At 42.1% G+C, this 18387-nt stretch overlaps 1 protein-coding gene across 3 annotated transcripts in view; it reads right to left on the minus strand.

Moving 5' to 3' along the window:
- Positions 1–4882, minus strand: part of cntln (centlein, centrosomal protein) — a 127893-nt gene extending 123011 nt beyond the window's left edge. The window contains exons 1-4 of one of the 3 annotated variants that reach the window (XM_046327133.1): positions 4809–4882; positions 4536–4572; positions 3934–4021; positions 977–1065 (exon numbers count right to left, since the gene is read on the minus strand). In XM_046327133.1, the coding sequence (XP_046183089.1) occupies positions 977–1065; positions 3934–4017 (173 nt within the window). In that variant the 5' untranslated portion in view covers positions 4018–4021; positions 4536–4572; positions 4809–4882. Of the gene's footprint in view, positions 1–976; positions 1066–3933; positions 4022–4535 lie in introns of all 3 variants that reach the window. The other 2 variants (XM_046327131.1, XM_046327132.1) reach the window with 2 other exon arrangements.
- Positions 4883–18387: the final 13505 nt, after the last annotated feature.

The following is an 18387-nucleotide window of genomic DNA, read 5'->3' on the forward strand; positions in this document are numbered from 1 at the left end:
ACTGCCTGAGACACAGACAGAGAGAGGATCCTGAACCTGGCACACATGTTTTCCCCCTGAAACCAACCGTCTGAGGCTCCTGCCAACTGACACACTTTATTTTGTGTCTGATGCTCCAAAAGGCAGGGGAATGTAGAATACAGGCCTACTATACCTACTACATGAAAAGGAGACAAAATCTTGGTATAATTGTCTTTTTTTACTCCATTTAGCATGAAAAGGACTCCACATCTAGGTCTACTACAGTACATTGAAATGCTTGTTATGAACAGAAATGAACAGTCTTTATTAAGAAATGAAATCCTGCACCGCGATTCTTTAGAATCTTCATTCTGTGTACGAGGAGCTTGGTGTGGCTTTACGAAAAACAACATTTTGACACAGCATTTTAAATCAAACAACTTTTCCAACAGAAGTTTTGAAAAAACAGATATGCCTGAACTCACACTACTACCGTGTATGACTGCAGTAGTTGAAATACCTGAACCCCTGTTCTTTCCAACCAGTTCCCATGCTGATGTATTCTGTGAGGCTTAGCCGCCCCTCGCAAAAGGTCATCTTCAATCTAACGTTTTATCCCGTTAAAAAAACGAAGCACTTGGCAGTGAACGTTTTCCCAGTTTTAGAATGGGAGCCGAGCGAGACTGTTTTCATTAACGTGGGTGGTTTCCATGGCTGAGCAGCTAGACTGGAGATAAGAGGGCTTTAAAGGAGCATCTGCACTATTCAGCCGTAAACCCACCAGAATGTCCAAGGTGTCTCGGACACACAACCTTGGGATAACTTTCAGCAGACGTACTTCCCTACCTACCTCTGTTTCCCTTTGGAGATGGGATTTCTGGGAGATCTTAAAGGCCCTGAACATTTCCTCACAGGTTGTAGTATGGAGATGAGTTACAGGCCATGCTTCCAGAGATATAACGTATGGGTGAGAGGGAACCGTGACATTTCGGAGCAGTTTCGATTACTAACTCACCGTTCGACCACTAGGCTGACGGCCTGGGTCAGGTCCGGATTGGCTACTTGGAGGCGTTTCCATAGGGACCACACAAACTCCTTGTCAGCCTGTGAAAAGAACAAACAATTTCATGGTTATAAGATTTCACGGTTATGAATGATTATACTCAAATCTTATTATTATGACTAAATCAAATCATTATGTTAAAAATGTGGCATGTGGTAGTCTTAATGAACCTCACAGACACATAACACAGAAATACTGAAATTCATTTCCTATTTTTCGACATCCTCTTCTGAAATAATAACACTATTTCTCACATCTTAAAATGTAATTAGTGAGAGGTGATGTTATAGCAATTCTAAATGAAATACAAATAATTCAATGAGATGCTTGAACATATTAGCATATATGGGGGGGGGGACAACCCAATCAATAATTCAAATGGCTTGTACAAAATAAAACTTTAGATGTGGTGTGCCTTCTCTAATCATGGTGCTGTCTTTACAGAGAGATTACATTACTGGAGTGTGACCTTCGGCTCAAGGGGAGGCTACATTGACACTTGTCATTATGCACAATTCATGAGTGGGGAGTTAGAGATTAAACCAAAACAGCAGTTAAAGCAACATATCCCTTATTAATAAAGTGCATCTGATTCTGGACGGTTTTCTCTGCAGCTCTGAAGTAACTAGTGGAGGAGAAGCACTAAACTGATGACAGAAAGAGTCCTGGAAGGCGCAGAGACACCTGAGAGCCTCTGCCCCTGACACATTTCACATTCAAATTGACTCGCCGCTCGCAAAAAAACGGCGTTCCATTTTTTTTTTTCATAAGCTACATTACATTTAATGAGAAACATCTAAAAACTACATTTTCGGCACACTAAAAGATAGAATTATGCCGAATCGACTTAATATAAAATCATCTGTTAAATTATTTTCACATCATCACAAGATGAAAAGTCATCACTCCCACTGGAATCTACTGGTCTCCAATTAGCACATGAATTTTAAAACCCCATTCAAAAGTGTCTAATCAATTATTTACTAAATGGCGGAGGCAGACCTTGGTAGACCATGGGCTGAACATACAAAGTGGAGAGGGCAGAGTCGATCCTTATTGGATGAATAGAGATCTCACCAATCCTGGTCCTGCACTGCCGTTAATGACAAATTAAGAAATGGAGGCCTGACATCAAATAGGTGGTCTCGCTTCTCCTGGCCTATGGCTGCCATTAGCCCTTACATACTGACAGTCAGACTCCTGGCCAGGACCCTCACCACCCATATCAAGGGCTTCTCCACAGTATTAGAGATGTATCGAATGTGTTTTTGATGATCACTGAATTATTAATTGTAATTGCAGACCTTGAAAGACCATGGGCTAAACATACTAAGTGGGCCTGGAATGCAGCCACATATTAATAAAATTAGCATGGTCAAGTAGGAACATTTTCTGGCCGACAGACGGGCCACTTTGTAGTTAATGGTGGTCCTGAGAACGCTGTGCCAGAGAATTTACACATTAATGGCATTTCAAATGCCACGATTTGAATGGTACACGGTACAACTAACACTGTCTAACAGTCACTAAGAGACAGACAGAATCATTGATGCTCTCTCTCTCCCCAGACCACCGAGGAGAAGTGATTCATGTCAATTCAATAGATGAGAAATACAGTAACTGGTTGATGTAATGGAGGCCGTGAGTGACTTCGGTCTGGATCAGGTCTGACAGACAGACCATAAAAAGTAGTCCCTTGTAACTCAGTTGGTAGAGCATGATGCTTACAACGCCAGGGTTCTGGGTTCGAGTCCCACAGGGGACCAGTATGAAAATGTATACACTCACTTGCTCTGGATAAGAGTGTCTTGTAAAATCTACAAATGCTGGTCAGTGCTTTATACTGTACCTTGAAAAGAGTAATACTCCCTTCAATATATTTTGGGATCATTGGACAGGAAAAGGCACAATTCATTTTTTTGTTTGTTTTATTAAACAAGTTTAAAAGATTGACGTTTCAACCTTCAATGGCCTTCTTCGGAATCTCAGAACACATCAAGAAACAATACATTAACTACTGTAAACAAGCAATGATCTATGCTGGACTCAAAAGACAGAGTCTTGTATAGTATAGAGTGAAAGATTTGTCCATATATTTGCCCATATACACACACTCACAGAGGTGAGCTTCTCCAAGATGTGCGCGTGAATATGCAAAGTGAGACACTGATTCCAGGTAAATCCACCGTTTATGTTTTTAGGCACCACCTGGTGGCGAGCCTGTAACGACAAGACAGCATCTCTCCATCACAGCATCAGAGAGAGAGAGAGAGAGAGAGACTGACTGAGACTCGTTCAGGAGGATGCAACGTTATAGTATGTTCTAGATGGAAATATAATGTGTAGATCAAATGTGTTTGTGATTAACTGGGAGTTCAGTTCTATAAATCAGTTTCTATCTGCAATGTCCTAAACGCTGAAACTCACTGATTAGCCTATGACCCAAATCTGAAATGGTCATAGCCTATGGTGCAGGGAATGTGCAGTAGCAAGGAAAAGGGCAAAAAGCTCAACTTCATGTAAATCTATCATTGCCATTGTGGTTAGAGTTAGATGTATTACCTAAGTTGGTGCTCTATGGCTCAGTTGATAGAGCATGGCGCTTGCACCGCCAGGGTTGTGGGTTCGATTCCCTGGGCCCCCCATATGTAAAAAGAATGTATGCACACATGACTAAATCAAAGCGTCTTCTAAATATCATATAAGTTACATCTATCAATATTTTCCTATGTTTATTAGGATCTTGCCGTGTGTATTTGTAAGCACTTAGAAACTGTTCACTTGTGAAGTAGCTAACGCAGGTTGAGATGGTGTATAAACTGATTTATTTTAAAACACAGAAAATGTTGGCAACAACATAGCTAGATTCAGCTGTTGACAACATAAATAATACCATCCAGCACAGTCACCTGGCATTGCACTAACTCCTCAGACAAACCCCTCACTTCTTCCTTCAGCAGCATGATGTGACTGCTGTCTCTAGTAGCCATCATAGAGCTGGAAAATAGAAAAAGAAAAGAAAATGGAGGCAGTACACATTTTCTCATCAATATAGAGTAAGCTTCAGCGTTACAGTAGAAAGCTAGCTAGAGACAACACTATCTAGATATACATTACATTAGACTGTATAGTAATATGATCAATGTTGTTGCTGCACTATTGATTTGGGAATAACGTTAGAGCTCTAGTGACAGAGACAAGTCAACAGGTGTTACTAATTGTCCTCAAGACTAGTTCCATTCAGCTAGGTGGTCGTCTAATATTACATTTTCGTAGCTAGCAAAGTTAGCTAGCTACATATGGTCCTGTACCGGGAGGACATTTTCGTATGTAGCCTAGCTTCACTTCAACAAAGGACAAAAGGGAGAAGTAACTTTGAAGAGTAACTTTGCCAGTTAGCTAGCGAGCTAACGTTAGCTAGCCTATAACTGAAGTGAAGCACGACCGTGCACTGCAACAGGTGTTCTACTCTGTTTAGTTAGCCAGTCGGCGGTAAGTAAACAAAGATTACCTTGGGTGTTGACAACTTTCTCAGTCGGAGAGAATAGCTAACGTTACAAAGCAAAGTAGGAAGAGCTAACGTTAGCAGCTGGCTAAGTTGAACGATAACGTTACATGTCAAAAGTCCATGCATTGAACAGCATCATTGTAGACGGCAAGCATACGTATCCTAAATAACAACTGTATATTTATCCGTGCATATAGGGTATGTATTGCTGTCTACAAAATATTGCAAGACGAAATGTACACTTTCTGAGTGAATCACACTGTTGTCAATAGCTACCGAGACGCCTTTTCCATTTCAAACAAGCGCGCTGTTTTCCGTTTTTTACTTCCCCATACGTCAGCGTACTTCCCAAACGTCAGTTTTTACGACACGCCAACGTATTAGGAAGTAACTGAAAGCAGCGCTCTAATTGTTTGAAATGTCAAAGCCTGTTGTAAAATACATAGTAGGAGATAACGTATTCATTTTTTGATGAATATGTCCTTTAGTAAAGTCAATCACACTGTAATTGGTGTGTTAAGGGCAAATGCATGCATACAGCCACAGACCCCACTATCAGTGTAGCCTACTGCATTTGCCTACTCTGTCTTCTCCTTTTTACAGTTAATTACTTACCACTTGTCCTACTTTTTAGTTTGATGATTGTTTATCATTTGCATTTAGTATGAATGTTTAACATTCTTGGTATGGGAAAAAGATGCTGTTTTGCTGGACATGCAGCAGCATATGGATAGACTCATGCTTTGCATGCACTGTAATGAGTGGCCAGGCATGAAAGATGAGAAGAAATACTACAATGAAGAAATATGAGGACTGGCAACTCTGTTGTTCATTCACACAAATGTTGGTTCATCTGCTATCTCTGTTTGTCTGGTCCTTCTGCCTGCCCGGCTGAGAAAAAGAAAAGACAGAGAAATAAATAAATCAATTGACTTAGCACGATTAGGCTGTTCCTTGACCCACAAGCAGTGCCTCTCATTAGGATCCTCATTTGTGGAGCGGTTTCAGAGGCAGTAGACTGGCGCGTAATGCGCAACATCTGCCCTGTTAGACTTGCACAGACGGACACATGGCATTTATACTGTATGAATCAGATTTTCTCTTCTCCTCTTGCCTGCCTCCCAACAAAGCTCCTTGTTTAATGGAGATGGTGACCAATCATCCATTTAGGAGCCTGATTCTGGATCTGGATCACTGGAAAATGGGTTTGTTCCCCACTTTATATCATTACAGAGGAGGACAAACGTCACCAGTGCCTTTCTATGGGGTCCCAATCAGTGATTAGATGTATGACTAATTCAGGCCCATTACATCCAGATATCAGGTGCATGCACAGTTAGAAATAAATTGCCACTCTATGGCTGCGTTCACAAAGGCAGCCCAAGTCTGATTTTTTTCCCACTAATTGGTCTTTTGACCAATCACATCAGATCTTTTCACATCAGCTATATTACAGAGCTGATCTGATTGTTCAAAAGACCAATTAGTGAAAAAATGATCAGAATTGGGCTGCCTGTCTAAATCCAGCCAGTGTCATCCACAAACCTCCAAAATAAATATGATTCAATAACAATTACAACATCCTGTGTAAAAGGAGCCATGTCATTTTAGTGATAAGTATAGGCCTATTTTATATAACATAATACCTCACATCCAGAAAACATGATCCAATGTTTTTGTCTGAAGCCCCCCTATTCACACACATCCCCTTTTCATGTTATTTGGCCCTCAACGTTTCCAATACAGGTTACATTACTGCAACATGTTCCACCATGTTTTGACAGTGTGTCTTACACGGTCTCTGAGGATGTCTGGAGCAGTGTGTGTCTCCCCTTTTAAGTGTTTGTTGTCTGTCCTCTTAATGATAGATTAATCTACATCTGAGGAACATTTTACGCACATAAAACGCAGCTCTCAGCCAGACCCCTTCATCTCACCACTGATGTGTGCTTCCTGCATTTGAAAATAAAAAATACTTTTTCATGTCCTGACTGACTGAACACAAACTCTTGTCTTTTGATTTGGCTCCCGTTCGTCTTTCATCACACCGTTTTAAGATGTGTGACAGGTTATATAGTTTTATTTAAGTTCCTTATTCCGAGAAAAACAGGTGTTCCCGTGTGCAGTGTGTGTGTGCCCAGTTCTCTCCGGGTACAATATACTGCCTGTGAGTCATCCTGAAATGTTAGTTGAGAAATACATCCAGTATACCATCTCTTTATGTTGTCCTCCTTCTCTCCCGTCAATTACAGACTTGTGTCTCGTGACAGACTGTTTCATAAATGTAGCACATGGTTTTGGGTGCAAAGATTAATTATACAGGACTTATGTGTTATTTTCAGGCTTACTGTGAATTAAGTGCATTGTATTGTCACTGTAAATTGTTGGAGCATAAGAAAATCCCTCACATAGCATATGCAGTGATATGTAAGTCAGAAGAACATTATGTTAAAGATGTTCAATTGACTCTTGTCTTGTGAGTCGAGTGTCTTTGAGGCCACTCAGCCCTAATTGCCACCAGTGTTCTGATGTGACGAGCCAGCCCATAAAATGAGTAGGCTTTACACTGTGGCAGTCCCAATGAGCATACTGTTCTCTTGCCTTCTCTCTCCACAGAGCCACACAGACAGAGAACAGTGAATAAAATAAAATCAGCACGGATGTGGAGAAACAACACGGAATCTTGATCATGCAAATGCCTCCATCTGCATGAAAAATTCAGGAAATAAGTGACAAGCACCTGGTTGGCTGAGAAGGAGTGAGGGAGGAAGGGAAGCCGAGCCTGGAAGCGAGCGACATTCCGTGGAGAATTCCAGGGAAGTATAATTGTCTCCGCCTGCCACCTCAGGTAGGAGGACTGTCGTCTGCATAATAACATTACCTTTGATTCCAACTGAGGGAGGTGAGAACCAACAGAACGAACAGGGGGCTTACGATCACGCTGACTAAAGAGTCACAAGTCGTGTTGCCTTTGAAGATACACAGGAAGTACAAGTGTCAGCTGGGATGTCAATTTGAACTCTGTTTAGCGGAATGTCTCTCTCATTCCAGAATGGAAATGAGATTCCAACCTGTGAGAGCACTGAGTCTCATATGACATCACAGTCACTTTGCTGCTCCACTGAGGGCTCTGTTCTCTGAGATGGGTTTCATTACAGAAGTGTGGGTGGCTAATCTGATTAATATGGATGGGTGGATATGACATTGGGTGGCTTTTTAACGTGAACGGCTGTATATAGCTCACTTTTGTTTTGAATATCTGCAAATATTCATGAACTTGGATGTTTAATATCTGCTGAGAATTTTGAACATTGTGACAGTGTGGAAAAAATAAAACACCCTGCAGCTAGTTTTCTCAACTGGACTAGAGAATGATATCAGTCGCTCAGTCTTGACATCAAGCATGAGCCATTCTCATGTTCAACCTTGTGGGAACTCGCGCCTCAAGTCTCATAATACCCAATGACAGAGAGGCCATTGATTCCCCCCTCCTCCCCCCTCTTCACCCCTCTCCCACACTAAACCTATCTGTGTACCTAAATCAGACAACTATATTGCCCCCCCCCCCACACACACACACACACACACACACACACACACACACACACACACACACACACACACACACACACACACACACACACACACACACACACACACACACACACACACACACACACACACACACACACACACACACACACCCCAGTACAAGCCCCTCAGTTCATCCACGGTTCTGGCCCTCTTCTTAACTTCCATCTGATGACCTTCTGAGCCATCCTCAGCAGACAGGCCCTGCTCATAATGGGAGGATTGATGAGAGGAGAGCCAACTTCCTGGGGGCCACCGTGGGAGGGGGGCGTAGTGTCATGAGCCCCGGGTCCAAGCTTACCCATGGCTCACCCATGTGGCGTGCCACTCCCCCCTGGTATAGTGTGGGAAAGAGGAGTCTGAGTATTTCTCCCAGGGCTCTGCATTGGTAGGCCTTGTCTTGTCCTTGGCTGGGTACTGACTGACTGAGAGGGCATAGAAAGGTAGTGAGGTTGTGTTTGAGTTCGCATTTCCCTCGAGAGGTAGCATGTAGGGCCTGGCGGTCAGATACTGTACAGAGAGAGAACATGTGACGACTTCACCGTGGAACAAGGAGCACGCTATTGAAACTATGGTTTATCATCTCTTAGGTCTTTTAGGTCTTTTCTACTGAAGGGTAAATACATTTGAATTCAGTCACTTTTTTTGACTGCATCCCTTTTGATTTGAACAAAACCTTCCATACATATTATGTAGAAGTGGTCAGAAAGTTAGTTTTTGGACCTGAACGCCAGAACATTAAAGAGATAAAGGTGCTCAATAAATGTTCAGATCGGTTGATAACCCTGTTTCTAAGCTGTAAAATGATATCAAACTCAACTGTTTATCTTTTCCAGTGATAAAAACATGGATGTCTCATGGTATGGTGGGGTATGCAAAATGGGTCAACTTTGAGCACATCTATCTCCTGAATGTTTTGGCATTCAGGTCCTAAAACTCACATTCTGACCACTTCTTCCATGAACAAACATGTACAGTATGGAAAGTTGTATTTTTTTATCAGAAGGGATGCTCTCAAAAAGTAATTGAATTCAAATGGATTTACCCTAAAGTGAGGAGATAAAAAGACAATGGCTGAGATGGAAATAGATATACAGGTATCTGCCAAAATAAAGGAAACACCAACATAAAGTGTCTTAATATTGTGTTGGACCACCACAAGCTGCCAGATCAGCTTCAGTGCATCTTGGCAGAGATTCTACAAGTGTCTGGAACTCTATTGGAGGGATGTGACTCCATTCTTCCACGAGAAATTACATAATTTGGTGTTTTGTTGATGGTGGTGGAAAACACTGTCTCAGGCGCCGCTCCAGAATCTCCCATAAGTCTTCAATTTGGTTGATGTCTGGTGACTGAGACACACAGACACACACACACCCTTTAAACCCTCTAAGCTCCTTTGAGAGGTCACTGAGATCTCTTCTTCTAGACTTGGTAGACAAAATAATGGGCCACTGGGCATTTTTCTAGCCTGTATGACCAAGTGATCAAGAGTTTTCTTTATGTTGTCAGTTACCTGTATATTTGGAGAGACAGATACACGACTGTCAGGCACGCGTGACATAACACTTCAATTACACTCAACATAGACCTTGGGAGTCAGACATGTGCAGTACAAGCCTAGTTCATGAAACTTCCAAGTAATGAACAGTGAACCCCAGGAGGTTGGCGGCACCTTAATTGGGGAGAACGGGCTCGTGGTAGTGATTGGAGTGGGTTCAGTGGAATGGTATGAAACACATCAAACACATGGTTTCCAGGTGTTTGATGCCATTCCACTTGCTCTGTTCCAGACGTTATTATGAGCCCTCAGCAGCACCCACTGCAGTGAACATATTACATCAGAGGTGAGGTGATCATACTGAACATTCTCACAGGTTCAGAATGTCACCGAGCCCCCGGCCAAACAGCCCAGAATGTCCTCGCAGAAAGCAGTCAGTCAGAGCAGAATTAGAGCAGGTGTGTGTGTGTGGTGCCCGATTGTGGTCCCTCCCCTTTCCGCTCCCCTCTGCCTTCCATGACATGATCGAATTGACCTTTTCTCAGTGAGAACTGCTGCTTCCCAGACAGATGGACAGAAAACCAGCGTAGAATGGCCTTGTAGGCTGTGATAGCTGACTGCCATCCCCGGGAGAGGGCCTCCAACTCTGGGTTCAATAGCTCATCATCAATAACCCCTCTGGGTAATTAGTGAGAGAGGTAGGGTCCTGTCATGGGGACGGATAAACCTATACTCATTGCTTGCAGAGAGACGTGTGTGTGTGTGTGTGTGTGTGTGTGTGTGTGTGTGTGTGTGTGTGTGTGTGTGTGTGTGTGTGTGTGTGTGTGTGTGTGTGTGTGTGTGTGTGTGTGTGTGTGTGTGTGTGTGTGTGTGTGTGTGTGTGTGTGTGTGTGTGTGTGTGTGTGTGTGTGTGTGTGTGAGTGTGAGACGCACATTTAGTTTTGTGCTCTTTTTCAGTAAATGAAGGAGCTTTATAATATATTTTTAATCCAGATGTCAAACTGTAGAAGGGCTGAGCTTGGACATTCTCCTTACCACTTGCTGAGTAACTTTAATTAGTTGAACTGCCTGTGTTTATAAGCGTAATCAAATTAGACATCCGTGCTTGACAATATGCTAATGGCAGACGAGGTGGCGACTTCACACCAACATGGATGTCTCCAGCATCATTAGTGTAGCCGTTTAATATGTCACAACACTAATCAGCCCTATCATTAACAGTTTGTTTGACATGACGAATAAATTGGGGGAAGAAAAATCACTTTCAAAGCCATATAACATTATTGAGGCCCTTTGAAGCTATCAAAGAGACCCATATCATTATATTACCCCCCCCCCCCTCCCGAGTTGTAGCACTTCTATTTTCTGGACAATCCTTAAAAGGCTTGTTTTGTTGCTCACGGAGCTATGTAATATCTTGTTTAATTAGCTGGATTTAAGCTCTATCTCCCTAACAAACAGGCATATGGTCTTTATCCTCCCATGGCCTTGGCCCAACCAATGAATATGCATATCCTGGGACCGGAGTTAGCTTGTTACCCCCAGAATGAATTCAGCACAAGTCTAATCCCTGATCTATTATTTACCCCTTGACCAAACATGTGAGTGGGGCTTCTTCTTCCAGACGCTCAACTTGATAGAAATGACTGCCTTGGGATTCCACTCTCACTAGGTCCAAAAGTAGAGACTGAGAAGCCAGTCACTGACTGCTCTCTCTCTATATATATATATCTCTCTCCACCCTCCTCTCTCCCCTTCCTCTCTTGACTCTTGAGATGCCTCAGTCAAATGTTGAACAGCAAACCCCTGGTAAAAACAAGTGCACAGTGAAACATTAATGAGAGACAGCACACGTCAGAGGATCAGCAGAGGGACACAACTTAGGAAACATGTGGGAAACATGGGGGAAACATGGGGGAAACATCAGTGTCCTCAAGCATTCCTTCCTCCTGCTGTACTGGAGCAACTTGATGCACTAGTTTGAATTCTGAAGCATCTCACTCATCTCTAAGCCCTGGTTGTGTGTGTGTGTGTGTGTGTGTGTGTGTGTGTGTGTGTGTGTGTGTGTGTGTGTGTGTGTGTGTGTGTGTGTGTGTGTGTGTGTGTGTGTGTGTGTGTGTGTGTGTGTGTGTGTGTGTGTGTGTGTGTGTGTGTGTGTGTGTGTGTGTGTGTGTGTACACACTTTACTATAGTCCTCACAAGTATAGTAAACCAACTAAAATTCAGAAAAGTGAGGACATTTTTCCGGTCCTCACTTATAAAAAATACTATTTTAGGCTTAGGGGTTAAGGTTAGGGGTAAGTGGTTAGGTTTGGAGTTGGAGTTGGGGTAAAGGTTAGGGAAAATAAGATTTAGAATCGGAATCAATATAGTAAGACATAGCTGTGTGTGTGTGTGTGTGTGTGTGTGTGTGTGTGTGTGTGTGTGTGTGTGTGTGTGTGTGTGTGTGTGTGTGTGTGTGTGTGTGTGTGTGTGTGTGTGTGTGTGTGTGTGTGTGTGTGTGTGTGTGTGTGTGTGTGTGTGTGTGTGTGTGTGCGTGCGGTTGAGCGAAATCTGAGTTTGCTCACCATAATGTGAACTGAAAAATATTATGTGGGTACTGGGTACAGTATATGTAAACATTGAAACGAAGTTAAGTCAACTTTGGAGTATAACTAGCATCACCTTGAAAGCTTGATAGGGCCTATACAAAATATATGATAACATTTTTCGATGTATTAATTATTGTTTTATGAATTTGGAACCTTTAATGTTTCAAATATTTAGTTAATTTAATTGAGAATACATTTTTCCATTATGAAATATTTTGATAATATCTAATTTAGCCTACTAACAACCATTTCCCATAAACAAACAGAACAACAGGTTACAGTAGGCTATTTAACGGGATCCTATCTCTTACGGAAATAAAAGTACAAGTGTTTCGTAAATTATAAAAGGCTAAGCACCTCTCCGTGATTTTTCATGTCCGCAGGGTAGGGGTTTAGTCGAGTTGGCGCATTGTCACACACAGATGTGCCTCTTTACCCTGACACAACACCGTGACGGACTCAAACTCAAGACTCACAGTCACTCAGGTTACATTCACAAGGCGTATAACAGCCCCGAGAGTCCTGTCAGATTGTGTACCGCTGGAGCCCAACTTCCAGAAGCCACTTTCCTAATTCTCCAACCAAGCCTTATCGTCCGCGACGTGTCCTCGGAGCATAAAGCTGATTTAGCAGAATAAATATCGGAGAGAGCCCGGGTCGGGACTAGGGAAAACTGTCTTCTCCTCACAAGCATAGATTTATTCGCCTTTTTTCCCGAAGACGCTGTCAGCGATTTCCCTCCGCATCTCCTGGTTCACGTTTTGGAAGGGGACAGTCGTGCCTCTGCCTGCATTCATATCCCGAGACCGACGGTGTGTTCCAAAGCAACGTATTCTGTTCTGCTCTGACAAGGAACGTATTTTCTCATTGAATCAGACAGTGTTCATTTCTCAGGATCAAAACCTGAAACGAAGACGCGTCTCCGTTTTCAATCAAATGTCATAAAGCTGTTATTGTGCACGAGTCAATACTTTTCTTGCGGGGACGACGCCGACTTTTTAATTACTTCAGACTGTAATATATCAGGGGAGAAGTCCCCCACTTGAGGGCGAAATCAGACATTCGAGGACGGCAAGTTCGAGAGCCCAGGACCCGTGTCTTCCATATACAACATGCAGAAATGGTAAATATGATTTTGAAACTGTTTACCCATTCAAATGAAGCCCTGCATCAGGTATGGAGCTGGATTACAAACATTGATACAACTTTTTCTAACCGGCGCCTGGCCTGTATGGCCTATTATTGCCCCAAGAAAGTTGTAAATAATTAATACACAAAATAATTCATGCATTCATGATATTTTGTTTACTCTTTCCACATACTTTACGAATATTATATTTTGTTTTGGATATAGGCAATATTTAAAATAGGCTTTTATAGACTGTTATTATAATACAACTTCTATTTAGTCTACCTTATGTGAACCTTATTCAATCAACATGTTGGTGGCCCATATAAAACTCCCTCACTGCAACGCACATTATTATACCATTATTATAACTTATAATAAATGAGAATGAGTATTATTTTAAGCTTTACAATTCTGTTGTTTTGAAAATGGAGCTGTGTGATTTTACCCCAGGTGCCCATTATTGAGCACAGTCAGACAGACAGTTTAACCATACTGAAACTTTTTACAAAATGTCCCGAACATATTCCCCCCCCCCCCCCTCTTAAATGTATGAACGTACACGGTCAGTGATAATTGTCACGATGTCACTTTCAGATCATGTTGATTGTTAGAGCATGCATAACGATTATACAGGGACATTTTTCAGTGTCAACTACTCACTCCAGTCTTTGGCCTACACAATGTAGCATACCTTTGATTAAACAAGTGATGATAGAATACACAACAAAATATACTATTTTAAATGCTATTTTAAAGACCATGTAAAGCAATGTAAAACATCATCAATAGTACATTTCTGTGTATATTTACACACTGCTATATCAAAAATGTATCATAACAAAAAATGTTCCCAATATTTTGCACTCCCAATTTGAACCCTTTCCAAACAGAACTTTATCATTTTGTAAACATTTCCATATGATGAATATATTCCTGTGTTACACATTTAACATGCAGGTAGTACTAATGGGTCGAAATACTTGAACAACTTTTGAAGTGACTTTTAAGTGATTAATGTGTGATACAGTGATACTCGTAGCTCTTGGCTTGGTTTCATTTGGTTTCCTAGAGTGTACCAGGAAATTGTGCAGCTTCCTAAAAACAAACAAACAAACACACAGCCTACAGCTGTGAATTTGATGTTATTATAAGATGTTTTCAGCTTTATTAAATACAGTAGTTTTTAGGTGGTTTTATGTCTTGACTTGAGGGCCAAATTATTTTTTTTGTTTGTATCAGAAAAACTATTTTTGCAACAGCTGGTTGAGTACATGTATACAATCTAAAATACATTGTATTGTTGAAGACTTAACCATTTACAATTTACAACCATTTACATTTACAAAGCGTACAGTGTTAATACATTCTCTCTGTCATGCATTCCTGTAGCCTACGTGTGTGTCTATGTCTATGTGGCCTTGCTTCCACCTTCCCTAAAAGTCAGGCAATCGGAGTTGAGCAGAACACAGAGGCATTTCATGCCAGAGTAACACATTTCTACATGGACATTTCTGAAGGGTAGAGGAGTCGGGAGAGAGGTAGAGAGAAAAAGATCACAGGCCCCTTCTACACCACAGAAAAGAGCCTGTTCCCTCCTTCACTTTGACTGCTCCACTCAGTTTATGGGTTCAGCGCTTTGCATAATGTTTAGTCCTAATCTGGGGAGCCTGTCAGTGATGTTTCATGGTTGTGCTGCAGTCAGAGAATGCCTATTTGCATTCCAGGAGTATTATTTGATTACTTTTATCTGCTGCTGCTACTAGCCTGGGCCCTTTCACATGCATTTCATCTTGCCTACCATGTCGCAAGTCGACACTCCGTCGTTCCTCTCTCTCTCTCTCTCTCTCTCTCTCTCTCTCTCTCTCTCTCTCTCTCTCTCTCTCTCTCTCTCTCTCTCTCTCCCTTTCTCTCCGTCGAGGTTCAGACAAGGAAAGGACAGGGGAAGTAAAGTAAAGGAAGGGAGAGAAGGAGAGCTAAAAAGGGATGGGGGGTAAAGAAAATAAGACAAAAATAGAAGATTGGAAAAGACAGTAAAAGTGATACATGGAACGGAGAGTGAAGGGAGGGGAGAAGACAATGAAGAAGCAGGAGCACTTCTTCCATGTGGCAGACAGAGAAACTCAGGGCCAGAGTTGTCAGACAGCAGCGGCGGTGGGCTGGGATTCCTCTGGGCCTTGACTGAGGAGTTTGAGAGGGGAGCTGCTGGTTAGTCTTGAAGAGGGGAGCTGCTGGTTAGCCGGTTCAATAATCTCATGGACAGGTAGGGCCAGTCTGGACCCCCTGAGAGCCAGTGTTAATGAAGAGCAGGGCTGCTTGGTGCTCTCTTGCTCTGACCCCGCGCCGCCTGTCCCCACCGCCTGGATCATTTGATCTCTCTCTTCTTTTCTCTCCTCTTTAAGGAGTTTTTATGGTATTTTTTTCCCTCTCTCCCTCCTTGTTCTCTCTTCATTGAGACTGGAAGGGTGTTAAGTGATGAGGTTGAACCGATTTAAAAATATGGCGGTGTTTTCGCTCTCATTTGAGTGTCTTTTGTGATGAGAAGGGATTGTGTGTGTGTGCGCGTGTGTGTGTATGTGTGTGTGAACCGACGCCTCATGTCTCCATGTACACTTTTTGCCGTCACCAAGATACTTTTGTCAACAAAGGGCAGGAGAGAGATAGAGGGAGGGGGGGAAGAGGCAGGGAAAGAAAGGGAAGTGTGTCACCCAGACAGCTATCTACTGCTTCTACCCGTTCTGTTCAAACAACCCAGAAACACATCAATAACCCAGAAACACGTCAACAATGCTCTTGTTTACTCAGTGGAGGGGTGGAACACCATGCCACACGCATACACACTTTTATATTGCTCTCCCTGTGTGGACCAAATAATTGATTCCTATCCAAAATCCTATTTTCCCTAACCCTAAATCTAGGGTGTGAATCTCCCAGTCAGACACCCCAGGGAGTCCGTCTATAGGTGTCTGTTAAGGGAAGGATTGAGTGGAAGCTGCTTCAGGCTTTGTGTCTTCATGACTTTATTACTTGCCTGATGTCTCATTTTCATATGAAGGTTCAATACGTCTTAAATCATGTTTTTGTTGTAATTTGGCTCCTCCTCAGCTTTTGTAGAACCACAACATTTCACATTGACAACCTCCCTTCAAATCAAATCAAATGGTATTTGTCACATGCACCCAATACAACAGGTGTAGACTTTACTGTGAAATGCCCTTTCCTTAACCTTAACCCTAAACCTAACCCTAACTCTAAAGCTATACCTACTGTAACCCTAACCTTAATTCTAACCCTAACCCTAATTGTAACCCTAAACCTAACCTCTCAGCCTAAAATAGCATTTTGTCTTGTGGGGACCGGTAAAATGTCCCCCATGTCCGAATTGTCATGTTTTACTATCCTTGTGAGGACTTCTGGTACCCACAAGGATAGTTAAACAAAAGACACACACAGCCTGATATCTCCCTGCTCCTCTCCACTCGTCCACTCTTCTAATAAAGCCTTGGTGTTAGCGATAGTGTGTCTTGGCAATGACAGAAAAGGTCATATTTTGAGAGAAAGGGGTTCTGAACGTCTTGGTGGCTGGAGACAAAAGCCTTTGAAAAGGACACTGAAACCAAAGCTGCAGGCATTAGGACTAAACAAAGACACTGTGAAATCTTCAAACAAATTAGATCTCAGGCAGTAACTTAATAAAAAGCACAGTGGGAGATGTACTTGATTTAAAACAATATACATTTGGTAGACATTAATTACCTTTTTCCCCCAGCGCGGAGGGAAGAAAATCTAATACACACACACTTGCATAGACTTTCTCCAATTCCCTCTTAAGACATTCTACCATGTGGACACACTTTTCCACCCCAGGTTTCAAATGAATAAGTGAAATGCTAGTTTTTACATGAAGATTTAAGATGTGTTTTGTCTTGCAGGCGTAATTGTCCTCTGGTTAATATCTCTGTGAAGAGTTTTAAAAGGACAATACCGTCGATGTGTATCAGATCACAAGCCGAGTCTTAAGACTAGAAGCTGGGAGAAACGTTTGAGCTGTAAAATGACACTTGTTTGTGTACAGTTAAGTATTTCTCCAAAAATGCAATGAAGCACATACGTACAGGACTAGTCACTTTCTTAAAGTGAGGTTAGTCTAGACGTTGTATGTATCCCATCTTAATTATAGATTAATACGTTTCAAATTGGTGAGTAACGCTAAGTAATCAAAGGAGAACTCAACTAACTGTTCTGTTTTACAGTGAAGGTTTGGACTGTTACTTTAAACATGCACAAGGCGTGTGCATTACACTCCCACAAACTCTTTATTTGTTCAAGAGGAGAAATGATAGCAGCCATTCAGACCAACTGCGGTGCTGCTGAGAAATACACGACTGTGCAGTTTATATTTTATTTTACCGTGTCACGGAACACACAGTCACCATTCCTTTACGAATCGGACGTCATTTTGCACTGGGCCTAATTGATTTTGCACAGAACTAATTATGGGCCGCCAGTGTAAAATAAACACTTCAATGTCACCGGGTTGGCTAGGGAATGATCGGTAGGGAAATTACAGTTCAGCTGTAATCCATACGTTCTTTAAGGGGGAGAGGAAGTCATTAATGTCGACGCTATAGAAATGGAGAGAGTAGAGAGAGAGAGTAGAGAGAGAGCTATGGCTGTCTGTGTAACCAACAGGAGTCTCAGTGTAACTGAATGACTCAACTGGGAGGTATAAGGTTATGTGGTATAATTTATATTTTATAGCTCTCTCGGACTCACTAGCCTACTCCCGGAGTAAGTTGTTCGACGTCGTGCCATGTGGAAAGAGCCGGGAGATTCGGTGTAGAAATGATGGGAACTCCAGAACCCTGTCTGCCTTTCTTACGCTCTCCCACTCTCACTACATTTTTTCTCTCTTTTTCTCAGTATTCCTCGCTTTTTCTGTAAGCCCACCACTGTAAAAACTATACATTACTTAACATTTTACGCCAACAAGGTAATTCAAATTTTTAAGTTGAAACAACTAACACTTTTTACATTGCATCT

Source organism: Oncorhynchus gorbuscha, linkage group LG24 (genome assembly GCF_021184085.1).
Source record: "Oncorhynchus gorbuscha isolate QuinsamMale2020 ecotype Even-year linkage group LG24, OgorEven_v1.0, whole genome shotgun sequence".
Classification (NCBI taxonomy): Eukaryota; Metazoa; Chordata; class Actinopteri; order Salmoniformes; family Salmonidae; genus Oncorhynchus; species Oncorhynchus gorbuscha.